This window comes from Lepidochelys olivacea (genome assembly GCF_965140295.1).
Source record: "Lepidochelys olivacea isolate rLepOli2 genome assembly, chromosome: 11".
Classification (NCBI taxonomy): domain Eukaryota; kingdom Metazoa; phylum Chordata; order Testudines; family Cheloniidae; genus Lepidochelys; species Lepidochelys olivacea.
In genome coordinates, this window is record NC_140421.1 from 5,235,384 (window position 1) to 5,249,545 (window position 14,162).

The 14,162-nt window shown below is 49.2% G+C and overlaps 1 protein-coding gene across 8 annotated transcripts in view; it reads left to right on the plus strand.

Annotated features, from left to right (window-relative positions):
• Window positions 1-14,162, plus strand: part of BIN1 (bridging integrator 1) — a 155,106-nt gene that overhangs the window by 82,601 nt on the left and 58,343 nt on the right. For 7 of the 8 annotated variants that reach the window (XM_084643540.1, XM_084643534.1, XM_084643536.1 and 4 more), the window contains exons 4-7: window positions 36-130; window positions 3,360-3,455; window positions 10,309-10,416; window positions 13,006-13,098. In XM_084643540.1, coding sequence (XP_084499666.1) covers window positions 36-130; window positions 3,360-3,455; window positions 10,309-10,416; window positions 13,006-13,098 — 392 coding nt within the window. The remainder of the gene's footprint in view (window positions 1-35; window positions 131-3,359; window positions 3,456-10,308; window positions 10,417-13,005; window positions 13,099-14,162) is intronic. The other variant, XM_084643535.1, reaches the window with a different exon arrangement.

Below are 14,162 nucleotides of genomic sequence, written 5' to 3' on the forward strand. Positions count from 1 at the left end.
CTCAGATTTTGAGGCTGCCCTCTCTTCTTTCCTAGCAATGCATGAGGCCTCCAAGAAGCTGACGGAATGCTTGCAGGAAGTGTATGAGCCAGAATGGCCTGGGAGAGATGATACCAACAAAATAGCTGAGGTGAGACTCCATGCTGGGGCGGGAGGTCGGCCCCCGGGGGAGAGCGGATTCGCGGGACCAGTGCACTTACCTCCTGCGCTCGGCTTGGGAGCCTTGCTGCGAGACATCTGTCCAGCAGCAATGATCCTAGGAAGAAGCAATGGCTTTGGCCATCAGGAGCCGCTTCAGAGAGAACATTGGCCCAAATATGTCACGGGTGGGGACTGGGTGCATCCTTTATCCACCCATCGGCACCAGGGGAAGCACTGGCTCTCTCAGCCCTGCAAAAATGTGGATAATTAGCCATCCCCAGGTAAACTGTTTGTCCCCGTCTGGTCAGGATGTCTGGTCTCTCACTGGGGAAGCAGTGTTTCGAGTCATGCTTGGGTTAAGTTAGTTGATTATCTCCAGCAACGCACAGCCGCTTGTATGGTTACCAGCTGTCTCGAGATGCAATATTAACCCTCTAAACCCTTCACGCCGGCTGCCTGTGAAACGTTGTTGCGAGTTACCTGCTGATGGTGAACTCAGCACTCTACAGAAAAGACCCTACCCTAACCCCCAAACGGGAGATGCGCCAGAGATTCTGTGAGGCCCTCTGGGGACTTTGATTGCTATTGATCGTACATTGTTTGCAGTGTTGTAGCCGTGTTGGTCCCAGGATATTAGAGAGACAAGGTAACATCTTTTATTGGACCAACGCCTGGTGGTGAGACAAGCTTTTTGAGCTTTCCCAGACCTGAATTCTGTATAGCTTGACGGCTTGTCTTTCACCACCAGGCGTTACTCCAATAAAAAATTCCCTCATCCTGCTTGTCCCCCATTGACTGTACATGGCAGGTGCTCAGATACTCCAGTGGTGGGCAGCAGTATTAAACCTTTAGATAACTAGAGACAAAGTCTCTGCCCCACCAGTCTTACAATCTAAGAAGATGAACAATAGACAACAGCTCTGGCGCTGAATGGGCATGAGAAGGATTCCTTACAGCGCTCACTCATTTAAAAGTGGCGCTTTGAAAGGAGCAAGTCACGGCACTAGTCAGGGGGTGGACTAAAGCTGACAGGCTCCGTGGTTGAGTTGTGTGCCAAGCGGGGATTTAAAGGAGAGGGTGGGGTGAGGAGGGTGTTTTAGGCTTGGAGGGCAGTCTCTGACAAGGATATGAAAGGGAAGGGCAGCATGAAGTGGGGTGGAGCTAAAGCAGAGGGGGAATGTCACTGTTATGAATAAAGGGGCTATACAAGGAGACAGAGGTTTTATTGGGTCTGTTTATCCAACCAAGTTCCATGAGTTAATTATAACTTCATCACGAGCTCCTGGCAGGGCCTTCTCTGTACCAGTAGATTTTTTTTTTTTTTTTGTCCGGGGCATCCGGAGAGGGGTGTTAGGGGGTGGTCACGGCTACTTAAAGCCAAGGGGCAGTCACTCTAGCAGGAGGAGACCCACAGGGAGGTGTAAGGTGTGGACGTTTTGGGGCATGTACCTTGGAGGTAGTGATACAATGATTGTGGTTGCTGTGGGCAGGTTGATTTGGGGATGAAGATCTTTAATGGCTTTTAAAAAAACTTCTATTGAAACTGTATTCCGTGTAAGCACAGTTTGCAATGTAACAAATAAGCTGAATTGTGGTGAATGCTCTTCCTTTGGTCTTCCTCCTCTGGCTCTCACGGGATAGGTGATCTGCAGCTTTTTGGCTTGGGGAGAAAACCAGCCTGCTCCTCAGCTTTATTCCAGTTGCATGGGATGTGCTGCCTGCATGTAGGGCATGATCCATTGAAGTCAGCGGGAGTTTTTTCCATTGACTTCAACCGGAGCGTGATGAAGCCTGTGGTGCCATGAGTCATGCACACAAATATGGAGATTCTCAGCTCTGCATGCCAGATGGACGCATTGGCATTCGGAGCCCTTTATTACTACTCATACTGTCTCCCAGGACAGTTGGTCCTAGGAAAGGAAAGGAGAGATTTGGGGGAAGGCGCACACACGAGGCATGGGCTGGTAGATAAACCGAACAGACTGGGTCTTGGTACCTAGCGGGGAGTATGGTCTAGCACAGTGGTCTCCAACCTTTTTACGCACAAGATCACTTTTTGAATTTAAGATCAACCCTGGATCTACCTGCCTCTTGAGGCCCTGCCCCTTCCCTAAAGGCCTGCCCCGCTCACTCTATCCCCTCTCTCTCTATGGCTCCCTCTTCCCCCACCCTTACTCAGTTTCACCAGGCTGGGGCAGGGCGTTGGGGTGCAGGAGGGGATGCAGGCTCTGGGCTGGAGCCCGAGGGGTTCAGAGTGCAGATGGGGGCTCTGGGCTGAGCCTGGGGCAGGGGACTGGGGTACAGGAGGGGGTGAGGGGTGCAAGCGTAACCCACACACCTTCTTGGTGTGGTGTTCTGTCCCATCTAGTAGCGCTTAAAGAGAGATTGAGTCTGTGCTAAAGCCTTAGCCAACAGGCAGTTGGCTTTTAGCTCATGATGTAGAGGCTCATGCACTAAGCTCCAGAGGTCCCAGATTCGATCCTGCCCATTGACAATGAGGGTCTGTCAGCCCTACATGAGCTCTGGGCGGGGAGTGTAGGTACAGGAGGTGGCTGGGTTAGGGGGTGGGGGGCAGGCTCTGGGAGGGAGTTTGGGTGTGGGCTCAGGGCTGGGGCAGTGGGGTCTGGGAGGAAGTTTGGATGCAGGAGGGGGTTGCAGGCATGGGCAGCGCGTGGAGACCCGTTCCCCCCCCCACCCTGGGGGCTGCAGAGAAATGCCAGCTGCTTCCAGGAACAGCACGGGGCCTGGGCAGGCAGGGAACCTCACTTAGCCCCGCTGCGCCACCAGACTTTTAGCGGAGATCGCAATCGACTGGCAGAGGCTCCAGGATTGACCAGTCGATCACGATCAACCGGTTGGTGACCACTGGTCTAGCAGTTGGAGTAGGAGAATCAGGACTTATGGGTTCCATTTCTGCATCTACCATGTGACCTGGGATATGCAGTGTTGTTGTGGTTGTTTCAGTCCCAGGATATTGGCCAGGCAAGCTGGGTGAGATAATATCTTTTTATTGGACCAACTTCTGTTGGTGAGAGAGAGAAGCTTTTGAGGCTCAGAATTCTTCTTGATCTGGGCTATGTCTGCCTCACTTCCTCCAAAAGAGACTCAATAACTACCTCTGGGAGGCTTCACAGATTGTAATGTGCTTGGAGATCACTGGCAATAGAAATGTGAAGCATTCTGATCGTGCTCATAAGCACGTTCCTTTTGTCTTTCAGAACAATGACCTGCTCTGGGTGGATTTCCATCAGAAGCTTGTGGATCAGGCGCTTCTAACCATGGACACTTACCTTGGCCAATTCCCAGACATCAAAGTAGGTTGCTCCTCTCACTCCTGTCACATTGTGCTAGAGAATCTCTGGGACGCTGTGAGTTGAAGTTGGGGCTTTGCATGAGCGCGTCTCTTGGGACTCCATCTTTAGCTTGGGGGTAGCGAAATGGATGTGGCATAGGCACACCCCCCCACTGAAATCACACTGCCCCCTGTTGGCCAAACACCAATCGTCTGCTCTCTTGGCTAGTGAATAGCTGCCCTGGCAGCCAGGGTGTGGGGTATGTGAAAGAGAAGGAAAGGGGATGCTGCTATTGGATGCATTCCAAAGAGGATGGCGCTCGGCTGTTCTCAGTGGTGGCAGATGACAGAACAAGGAGCAATGGTCTCAAGTTGCAGTGGGGAGGTCTAGGTTGGATATTAAGAACCCCTATTTCACTAGGAGGGTGGTGAAGCACTGGAATGGGTTACCTAGGGAGGTGATGGAATCTTCAACCTTAGAGGTTTTTAAGGCCCGGCTTGACAAAGCCCTGGCTGGGATGATTTAGTTGGTGTTGGCCCTGCTTTGAGCAGGGGGTTGGACTTGATGACCTCCTGAGATCTCTTCCAACCACAATCTTCTATGACTCTATGCTGCAGGATCAGCTCCCATGTAGATTGTCCTCTACGTATCGGTGCAATAGCTGGATTAACTGGAGCTGCCCTGGGAAGGTGTGAGATCTGCATACTCAAGCTTTGTAGGGAGCTCTACGCTTCACTTATCATGATAAATATTCCCTGGCTCCCCTGCTCTTTTACTTCCTGTCACTGGAGAGTGGCTCCATGCCATAGACTGGGGAATTGTCTGTTCACCTAGTGTGGTAGCATGTTCTAATACATGGGCTTTCATCAGCCCCCTGTGAGCAGAATGTGTTTCAGTTGGAAACCCTCTGTCATCACTAGAATAGCGTTTCATTGTCTACCAGCCTTGTAAAGGGAATAAAACCACCCAGACAAGGCTTCATTCATGCTTTCCTGCTACCACAGATCCAGGACCGTGGAAGGGGAAAGCCATGTCGGGCATTAATGCATTGACATCGAACGCACTGAAGAGAAGTAGCTGAAACTACATAATGGTCCTTATTCCCCTCTCCCACGTTAAAAGGTGCAGGAGGGAGAAATTTACCTGTGATACTCAGGGGCTTTGATACACCAGCAAGCCTGCTGCATTTCCCCCTTCTAGAGGAGACACTACAGGCCGTGCCAGGGGGTGGAATGAGAAAACACATGGGTGACCTCACATACATTTGCCTGAATGGTCCCTGAAGCACCTTGGGAGCCCCTGGCCCCGTCAGTGCCGACCTTCCCTCTGGCTCTGCCATGTCCGAGCCACATTACAGCTCATGAGCTGAGCCGTGCTGGCTTAGCGCATGCCAGTTGGAGAGAACACGCTGCCCATAAAGCAGCTGTCGGCAGACCCTGCCCCTCTCCCACCAGGCTCCTTGGAATTCGTGCACCGCTTTGCAGTGGAGGGTAGGGTCAGCGTGGGGATTAGCCTGGTTTTTGCTCTGTGCTGTTCAGGCCAGCGCTGCAGGGCGTGCTGGGACCTGGCTGCATCGGCGTGCAAGGCGGCAGGCTGCGTGCGTGAGGGAGTCTCTTGGCAAGCCAGGATGCCGTTCGTGTGGCTCCACGGACGGCAACACCGTTAGTTCTGAGTCTCTCCATTGAAGTGAGAGCAGCATGAGGTACACGCAGAGCAGCTGGATCCAACCTGCCACACCGGCGTCTTCTAGTGGGAAACGGACCCCTGGCTTTTCCTACCCAGGTGCAGCAACTGAAATGCCAAGAGGGAATGCAAGGGCTGCAGAGGCATCCCCCCCTGCGCTCTGCATGCCTCTTTTCCTCCCCCAATCTGTGTTTTGTGTGTTGGCTCATTTTTAAAACTTGGCCCCTACCTGGCAGGTCGGCAGAATCCCGTTAAGTGCCGGATTTATTCCCCCCCCCCCCCCCCCCCCGCTGTTTAGGCCGTTGGTGCCCTGGCTTTCCCTTCCCCTGGAAGTGCAGAGCAGTCAGGAAGCAGCCAGTGCTGCTGGCGAGTGGCCAATAAGTTTATGAGGCTTGCGTGGCAGGCAGATCTCTGTATTGGGTTAAAAGTCTGTTTGCACATGGCCAGCTACTCAGGAGGGGTGGGGGCCTCTGCTGACTGTGCAGGATCATATGATATCCTGTGAGTTCGTTCTCTCTCTCTCTCTCTCTCTCTCTCTCTCTCTCTCCCAGCCCCATTCCCTCCCCCAGCACCAGTTCACTTTGAAACAGCTGCACAGGGAATGGGCTTTTCCAGGTGGCAGCACTTGTAACAATGTCACCATATGGGACGGTGTCAGCTGGCTCCTTCCCTAGGAAAGTAACCCTCCCCCCCCCCCCCCCCTTCCTGATTAGCTTAAACTTTTGTCACTATCTGAAGTTGCACTTCCCTCCAGAAACAACAAATGCTTTCAGGTTCCAGGATCATAATGCAAGCTGTGAACATGTGCGACCACAGGGGGTCTTTGTTTCTTGGGGCCCCTCCCCACCCCCTCCACACACTTGCTTCTATAGTTTCCACTATGACTGTACATCAGAGGTCAAACCATGGGGGAAAAAGTAGCTGTCTTCTTCCAAGCTTCTTCCAAGGAACTCCTTGCCGGAGGATGTTGTGAAGGCCAAGACTATAACAGGGTTCAAAAAAGAACTAGATAAGTTCATGGAGCATAAGTCCATCAATGGCTATTAGCCAGGATGGGCAGGCATGGTGTTCCTAGCCTCTGTTTGCCAGAAGCTGGGAATGAGCGACAGGAATGGATCAGGTTTCAGAGTAGCAGCCGTGTTAGTCTGTATCCGCAAAAAGAAAAGGACTTGTGGCACCTTGGAGACTAACAAATTTATTTGAGCATAAGCTTTCGTGAGCTACAGCTCACTTCATCGGATGCATTCAGTGGAAAATACAGTGGGAAGATTTATATAGACAAAGAACATGAAACAATGGGTGTTACTATACACACTATAACAAGAGTGATCAGGTAAGGTGAGCTATTACCAGCAGGAGAGTGGGGGTGGGATGGGGGGGAGAACCTTTTGTAGTGATGAAAGGTGGGCCATTTCCAGCAGTTGACAAGAATGTCTGAGGAACAGTGGGGGGGGGGGGGGGGGGAAGGGAGGGAGGGGATAAACATGGGGAAATAGCTTTACTTTGTGTAATGACCCATCCACTCCCAGTCTTTATTCAAGCCTAAGTTAATTGTATCTAGTTTGCAAATTACTTCCAATTCAGCAGTCTCTCATTGGAGTCTGTTTTTGAAGTTTTTTTGTTGAAGAATTGCCACTTTTAGGTCTGTAATCGAGTGACCAAAGAGATTGAAGTATTCTCCGACTGGTTTTTGAATGTTATAATTCTTGACGTCTGATTTGTGTCCATTTATTCTTTTACGTAGAGACTGTCCAGTTTGGCCAACGTACATGGTCACTCAGTTACAACTCTAAAAGTGGCAATTCTTCAACAAATAAACTTCAACTGTTGGAAATGGCCCACCTTGATTATCACTACAAAAGGTTTCCCCCGCCACCCCACTCCCCACTGGTAATAGCTCACCTTCGCTGATCACTCTTGTTAGTGTGTATGGTAACACCCATTGTTTCATGTTCTCTGTGTATATAAAGGGATGGGATACTGGGCTAGATGGACCTTTGGTCTGACCCAGTATGGCTGCTGTTATGTTCTCTAGCTGCCTGGCTTTCTTGTCAATTTCAGCTGATGCATGTAAGGCAGTGTCTACACACATACTGTCGCCTGCCCCTAATTACACCAACATCAGCCCCACGCTTCTCATAGAGGTGGCGGTATTAGGTCGGTGTAGCAAGGCACTTACATCAGCGGGAGCAAGGCTGTAGTATAAACGCTGACCTAATTAGGGGGACGTAAGCTGCCTTAGGTCGACCTAACTGTAGTGTAGACTAGGGCTAAATCTTTTCCATGTCTAGCTTCTCTGGAACACTGTTAAGGTTTTAGGCTGGGGTTCCTAAAGGAGTCATGCACCCAAATTTCCCCTGAATTTGAGCACCAAACACTCCTTTCAAAATCTCAGACCACAAATATTGCAGCCTTACTGATACGTTTTTTTTTCCTTTCTCAATCCCCAAGTAGGGTTGACATTTTCTTCAGGATTATCCTGGAGTCTCCAGGAATTAGAGTAATCTTTAATTAAAGATGATGTCCTGGAATGAAACCTCCAGTAATACGTCCCTTGGCAACCCTATTCCCAAATGATTCTCCAAACAGTAAGAAATTAAAACAACCTCCTGCGTTGTTTAGATCCCTCTAATCAAAGCATTGTCCACCTCTTGATCCCTTCCTAGAATTAGCTAGAGATCCGATTCCTATTGGGGCCTATATTAAGATGCACATTTATTTTTACTGAGAATGTCATTTCTTTTACAATAAAAAATCTTTCAGTGGTCTGGGTTTTAAAAAAACAATTTCTCTTTTCTGGTAAAGTCCTATTCAGCATGCATCCATTTGCCACCCGCACTGAGCAGTGGCTTGAGTCAAATTTGGTTTGCATGACTGATCGAAAACCATTACAAAAGATTTTGCAAATTCTACATCAGTGAGACTCCACAGCAAAGCTTTACATAAGAACATACAGCGTCATCAAGGTGACCTGCAAAACGAAACAAAATGGATTTGTGCCATGTTTGCTTCCTTAGGATCTAGCAAGACAGACTGAGAGGTTTTTCTGTTAGAAATTCCTCTGCTTCTCCTGGGATGCAGGAGCTGGTGTGATGACAATGTTGCAAGTACTGAGGAAATAGGAATGGATTGAAATGGGGGAGAATTTTAGTCAAATTGTCAAAAGGCTTTTGTTTGTCTTAACAGCCATTTAACTCCAATACACAGAAACCAGGTGGGCGGAAAGATTTCCTAGTTAAAGAACAACTAGGTCCTTCAGTTAAGGGCTGTGAATGCTCCCATTCAGTTCTCTGGACTTTCAAGGAGACCCTAGTTGGAACAGGGAAGCTGATATTCCTGACGGGTGGGTTTTTTTAAATGATTAAGAAAAAGCAGATTTAAAAACCAAAAACCTTTCAGGCCTTCTGTAACTATCATTAAGAAGCAAAAAAGGGCACAAAAGCCATTTCTCCCTCCCACTCCTGTGCAGGTCACTGTCTAGGGTTTACTTGTATAAAATATTGTGTAACCCAGTATTGAACATTTCTGAGTGCGTTTTTGTGGAGTCTCTAGAATACACAAGGAGATCCCGTGACCCAACAGAGCTGGGGATGGGGGGTTTGAGGTGTGGGAGGGGCTCAGGGCTGGGGCAGAGAGTTGGGGTGCAGGGTGGGGCTGGGAATGAGGGACTCAGGGAGTGGAAGGGGACTCTGGACTGGGGCAGGGGGTTGGGGTGTAGGAGGGGGTCAGGGCTCTGGGCTTGGGGTGCAGGCTCTAAGGTGGGGCTGGGGATGAGGGGTTTCGGGTGCAGGAAGGGGCTCCGGGTTTGGGCGTCTCAGGGCTGGGGCAGAGGATTGGGGCACGGGCTTACCTCCAGCGGCTCCCGGTCCGCGGCGCAGCTGGGGTGCAGAGGCAAGCTTCCCGCCTGTCCTGGTACCATGGACCAAGCTATGTCCTGGAAGCAGCCGGCAGCAGGTCCTGCTCCTAGGCGGAGGCATGCAAGCGGCTCCACATGGCGCTCGCCCACAGGCACCGTCCCACCCCAGCTCCCATTGGCCAGGAGCCAGCCAATGGGAGTGCGGAGCCAGTCCTCGTGGCTCCCCTGCCTAGGAGCCAAACCTGCTTCCGGGGCACAGTGTGGTGTTGGAACAGGTGAGCACTAGCCTGCCTTAGCTGGGCAGCACTGCCGATGGGACTTTTAACAGCCCGGTTGGCAGTGCTGACCAGAGCCACCATGACCCAGTTCTGGGTTGCGACCCACGGTTTGAAAACCACTGTTCTAAAGGATGCAATGACCAGAAAGGGGCATGAACCAGCACTGTGGCTCTGGAAGCTTAGGATAGTTCTAATTCGAACAGAAACTGGGCCTGTCTCTGCTTGGTTTCTTTTTTTTCTCGTTTTTTTGATAGTTATTTCAATATTGACTCAAAGATCAGGCTGCTTTTATTGCAAAGGAGCATCTTAGAATCCTTGTTTTTACCCATCAGAAAAGTTTTTACCCAGCTGTTCTAGAAGGATATTGAATGAGAGCCTGATTCAAACCCGAGGGGAGCCCTTCCAGTCATCTTGAGGAGCTTTGGATCAGGATCCTGTGGGAGAGCAGAATCATGGGGCTGCGCATTTGAAATGTGTGTGGGTTTTACTGTGGCTGAATTCATTGAGAAGCCCAGTGGCTCCACCCAGAGCTGCTCAGAAAGTTTAATTTACAAAGAACTCCAACTGGTGTGGCACGAAGGGGCCTGCACGGCACCGAGTGTGGGTTGTAGTTGTTCACAAACAGCATTGCACGCTCGGGAGGAAATGTGTAACCTTGGCTTTCAAAACGGAGGGCTTTGTCCAGGCGGAGGGCTCTGTGCTAAAAGATCCAATCACAGGATTGGGCTCTGGGTTGGAGGCCATCTTTGCTTCATGTCCACCGCTGTTGGTGCGTCACAGATAATGGAGAAGGGCGATGCAGAGAGACATTTCCCTGGTGCCGGGGAAATGCTGCCAGTGGCAGAGACCTTCTGAAGGGGGTGACCTATTATGAGGTCTGAACCCCAGAAGCAAAAGGGGGGTTCCAGCTAGCCCAAACCCAGAAAGGCCAATCCTTTACTCACTTAATGAGGTGTAACTGAGGAGGGGTTTAATTGTGGAGTTCAGCTGACAAGGGTCTAAACTTCATGGCTCTGGCTGTTCATAGCTGGTGTTTCTCTCTCTCTCTCTCTCTCAGTCTCGGATCGCTAAGCGAGGGAGGAAGCTTGTGGATTACGACAGCGCCAGACACCATTTTGAATCCCTACAAACCGCAAAGAAGAAAGACGAAACAAAAATTGCCAAGGTAAAGCAAAGGGTGGGCCCTGCTTTCATTTATTATTGTTTTTAATAACTGCTCGTTTAGGAAGTTTTAACATGTTGACTCATCGTTCCCAGGTGCTTTCTGTTTAGAGAACTGTCATGCAATGATCCAGCCAGAGTGTTTTCTGTTTGGCAGAGTCACACCCATCCATTTATTTTTATTCCCCAAATAAACTTTAGGAGAAGGCTCTGAAGGTGTGTTAGTGCACTGATGCTGATCTTCTGGGCAGTGTACCTGGTACAGATTTCAGGGGTACATGGTTTTGGTGATCACAGAAGCCTGAGTGAGAGAGGAAGAATGGCCTTACGGTGCCAGCTAGGAACTGGGAGGCAGGAGGGGATTCTATTTCCTTCTCTGACCCTGGATACCCGCATGCCTCAGTTTCCCCATCTGTAAAATGGTGATGAGAATAAGTAAGTGGTTGGCTGCTGTGCCCTGAATTCAGTAAGTCTGCAGAGTGTTCTGATCAACAGTGCTATAGCAGTGTTTGCTGGGAGGGACTACCTGGCACTTTCAGCATGGGCACGGCTGTGACCTGTTCAGAGCCTCTGCTCCGTTAATTCCTGCTGTATAAATCGTCCCCTGAACAGCTTTTGCTCTTTCAGACTGGAAGGTGCTATGGCCAAAGCAAAACTGGCAATTAGGTTGTCTGAATACCCTTCAGTCTTTCTGAAACTACGCCCTCCGTGATCACTTGGGCCCTGTCGTGACTAGGAATTAACGTGTGATGCTAACCTGTTTGAAACATCTAGTGTGGACAAGACAGAGTAGACTTGAACATGTGCTAAGATGGTTGAATACTAGCCTCGGCACCCCCCTGTGAGCACATACTAAAGGCAGTGGGTGAAATTCTGCCTCCATTGATGTCAATGGGGAATTTTGCCACTGACTTCAGTGGAGACAAGATTTCATCCAAGTCTGCCTGGTCTACGCTAGACTTTTCCAAGGTGTTAGCCAGAACATGCTAACAGCACACCTTAAATCCTAGTCTAGGGGAGGGATGAGCTGGGTGGGAGCTAGGGATGGTGGAAGAAGAGAGGAGGGAGACATTTCTATATTTTCTCTCTTCTCTCCCCCCCCCACCCCTCCCGAATCGGGAGAGACGCAAAACGTTCAATTAACAATCACCAAATGCTTCTATCTCAAAATACACCAATGGTCCTGGAAGATGATGTTGCTCTAACTAGCTCTGGAAAAGTTAATCATGATTCTGTATGTCTGGGACCTAATGGCTCATCTGCCTTCTGAGTGCTGCTTTTGCACTTTATTTTAAGCCCTCAGTCTTTACTCATCTCTTTATCATTGCTTGCACTATGGATATGCAAAACCAGGGAACAAAATTGAAGGTGACTTTAGGAACCAGAATCATTGCATCAGGTATGGAAAAAACCAATGTCCCTCATTCAATACATAAGGCTGGTCAGCCAGTCAAATGGCTCAATTAACAGAACTTTCCACTGGCTTTTCTCTTTAAGCGTGCAGAAGTAAGAAGGGAATTTTTCTGGGGGTTGGGAGGTGCAATCTTTCATTTAAGGGTGGTGGTGTTAATGGGCGATTTTAAAACTTGCTGCGGTGATTCATATATGAACATTGGAACCTGAGGCCTCTGGCTCTGGTATTTTCAAGTCTGGGAAAACTAGACTACTCTATCTTTGCTACGCTCACTGGTCTCCCCCAGACTGCTCATGTGCTGAGGCTCTGTGACAGATGACTGGTTGTTGACAGATTAATAGATAAGGTCGATGAACAACGTGGACCAAAGGACAGAACCCAGGGTTCTGTTTCTGATGCTGCCTCTGGGTCACTTGGACAAAGCAATTAGTCAACGGGAGCTTTTCCAGTCACTGCAGTGGGCTTGGTCTGGCCCTTCAGCCCTCTCTCCCTCAGTTACCCTGTCTGGTAAATAGGAATAATGCTACTTACCTGCCTTTGTAAACTGCTTTGACATCTATGGAAAAGCATTGGAGAAATGCAAAGTCTTGTTGTTGTTACAGTGTAGAGCAAATACTGGGCGCTAACTGGTGTTTTCTCATGATATTAGAACACCAACAGCATCATGAATTCTTTTGGACTTATCCTTCCTCCCCCCCCCTCACTTCTTATAACACATGCACATACACCCCTTAGGAATCCTGCCACTTACTGCTTAATTGACAACACTCCATTAAAATGAGTGCTGTGGACTTTAAATAATTGCATGTGGATGAGAGTGACGTTGAATTAATCCCGACCTCCTTGAAGGCAGTCGGAGGAAACTCAACACGTGGCATTTTTGTGCTAAGTCACTAACCATTCTTGTCTGTTGCTCTTTGCAGCTGGGCTGCTGGTGAACAGTCTCCCAGCCCGGGTGCCCTCTGTCTCCAGATCGCAGCATTAATTACCGCTACACTTGGTATGCTTTGAAGGATTCGTAACTGATTGTCCCCTGGATGCTGTGTCTCTTGCCTTGGTGGTGTTGGGTTGGCCCAGCCTGTAGTGCTCTCTCTCTTGTGATTTTGTTTTCTAAACAGATGTCTGTCTCTCTCTCTCATTTTTGTTTTCTCTTTCCTTTGAAAACGCTCCCCCACGCAGCCTGTCTCGCTGCTTGAGAAAGCTGCGCCACAGTGGTGCCAAGGAAAACTACAAGCTCATCTCGTTGCTCAAACTAATCTGCTCCGAAATCAGGTGATTGCCTACCTTCCTGGCTCTAACTCCTGCATGTGCTATTTTGGGCTCTAGTCCCGTAATGTGCATTTAATTTCCAGGCAGCGTTCACTCTAGGCTCTCCATAAAGTGTGTCCTTGTTGTTCAGGGGCCAGATTTCTTCCTGCTCTAACACCAGTGACCTTAAGTGAAATTACATCTGGGGTAGGTTTGATCAGTTGATTTTTCCAGTAAAACTCTATTATGCTTTGCCCAGAGGCGGATTAAGATTTATTGGGGCCCTGGGCGCACAACATTTGGGCTCCCCCATACCTTCCTTTCAATGGGGCTGCAACCGCTGCTCCTCAGTGCTCCTGCAGGGGTCCCCAAATTGGCCAGCGTCCCTGGGCACGGATCCCATAGGCCCATGCATTAATCTGCCACTGGCTTTACCCCATGAAGTGAACACTGGGGCAAGGGGTATAGAATGGGGCTGGGACAAAAGATCCCATCCAGTTCCTCTAGTAGCTTTTTTTCCTAAATGAGAAGCAGATTTTATGGTTAAAAATAGAAACCTTAAGAAGATGCCTTGTGAATTTCTGCCATTCAGTAAAGCTGGATGCAAAATATCACAGCAAAAAGCAGAAGTGGTTTATACATTTGTACAAATTAGTTGCAAAACTTTCCCAGGGTGAGATCCAAAAATGCAGATTTGAAACTATTCATTTCTAGAACAAGTGCTGAGAGAATCTCCCAAGGCCTCAGAGGTCCAGTCTGGTTTGGATTAGAAAGGGATGCAAGAGGTACATCCAGCACTAGACTGAACACCGTCAAGTTGCAGGCCCTGGGGCTGCCTGAAAGCAGGGTTTTTCCAGGTATTATTTAGGTTTGAGATCCTACAGGGAAGGAGTTCAGTAAGTGAGGTCAATGAAACTATAGTTATTGAAATGGGATTATTTGTTCCACTCCTTGCTTGGGGAGTGGGAAGGAGAAACTTGCCTTCATGGTGGAATCGTCCATGGTGACTGTTTCATGGAAATACTCAGACCCAGATCCTCATCGGTCTGTAGGCACCTAACTTCCATTTAAAACATTTCCTAAGTACC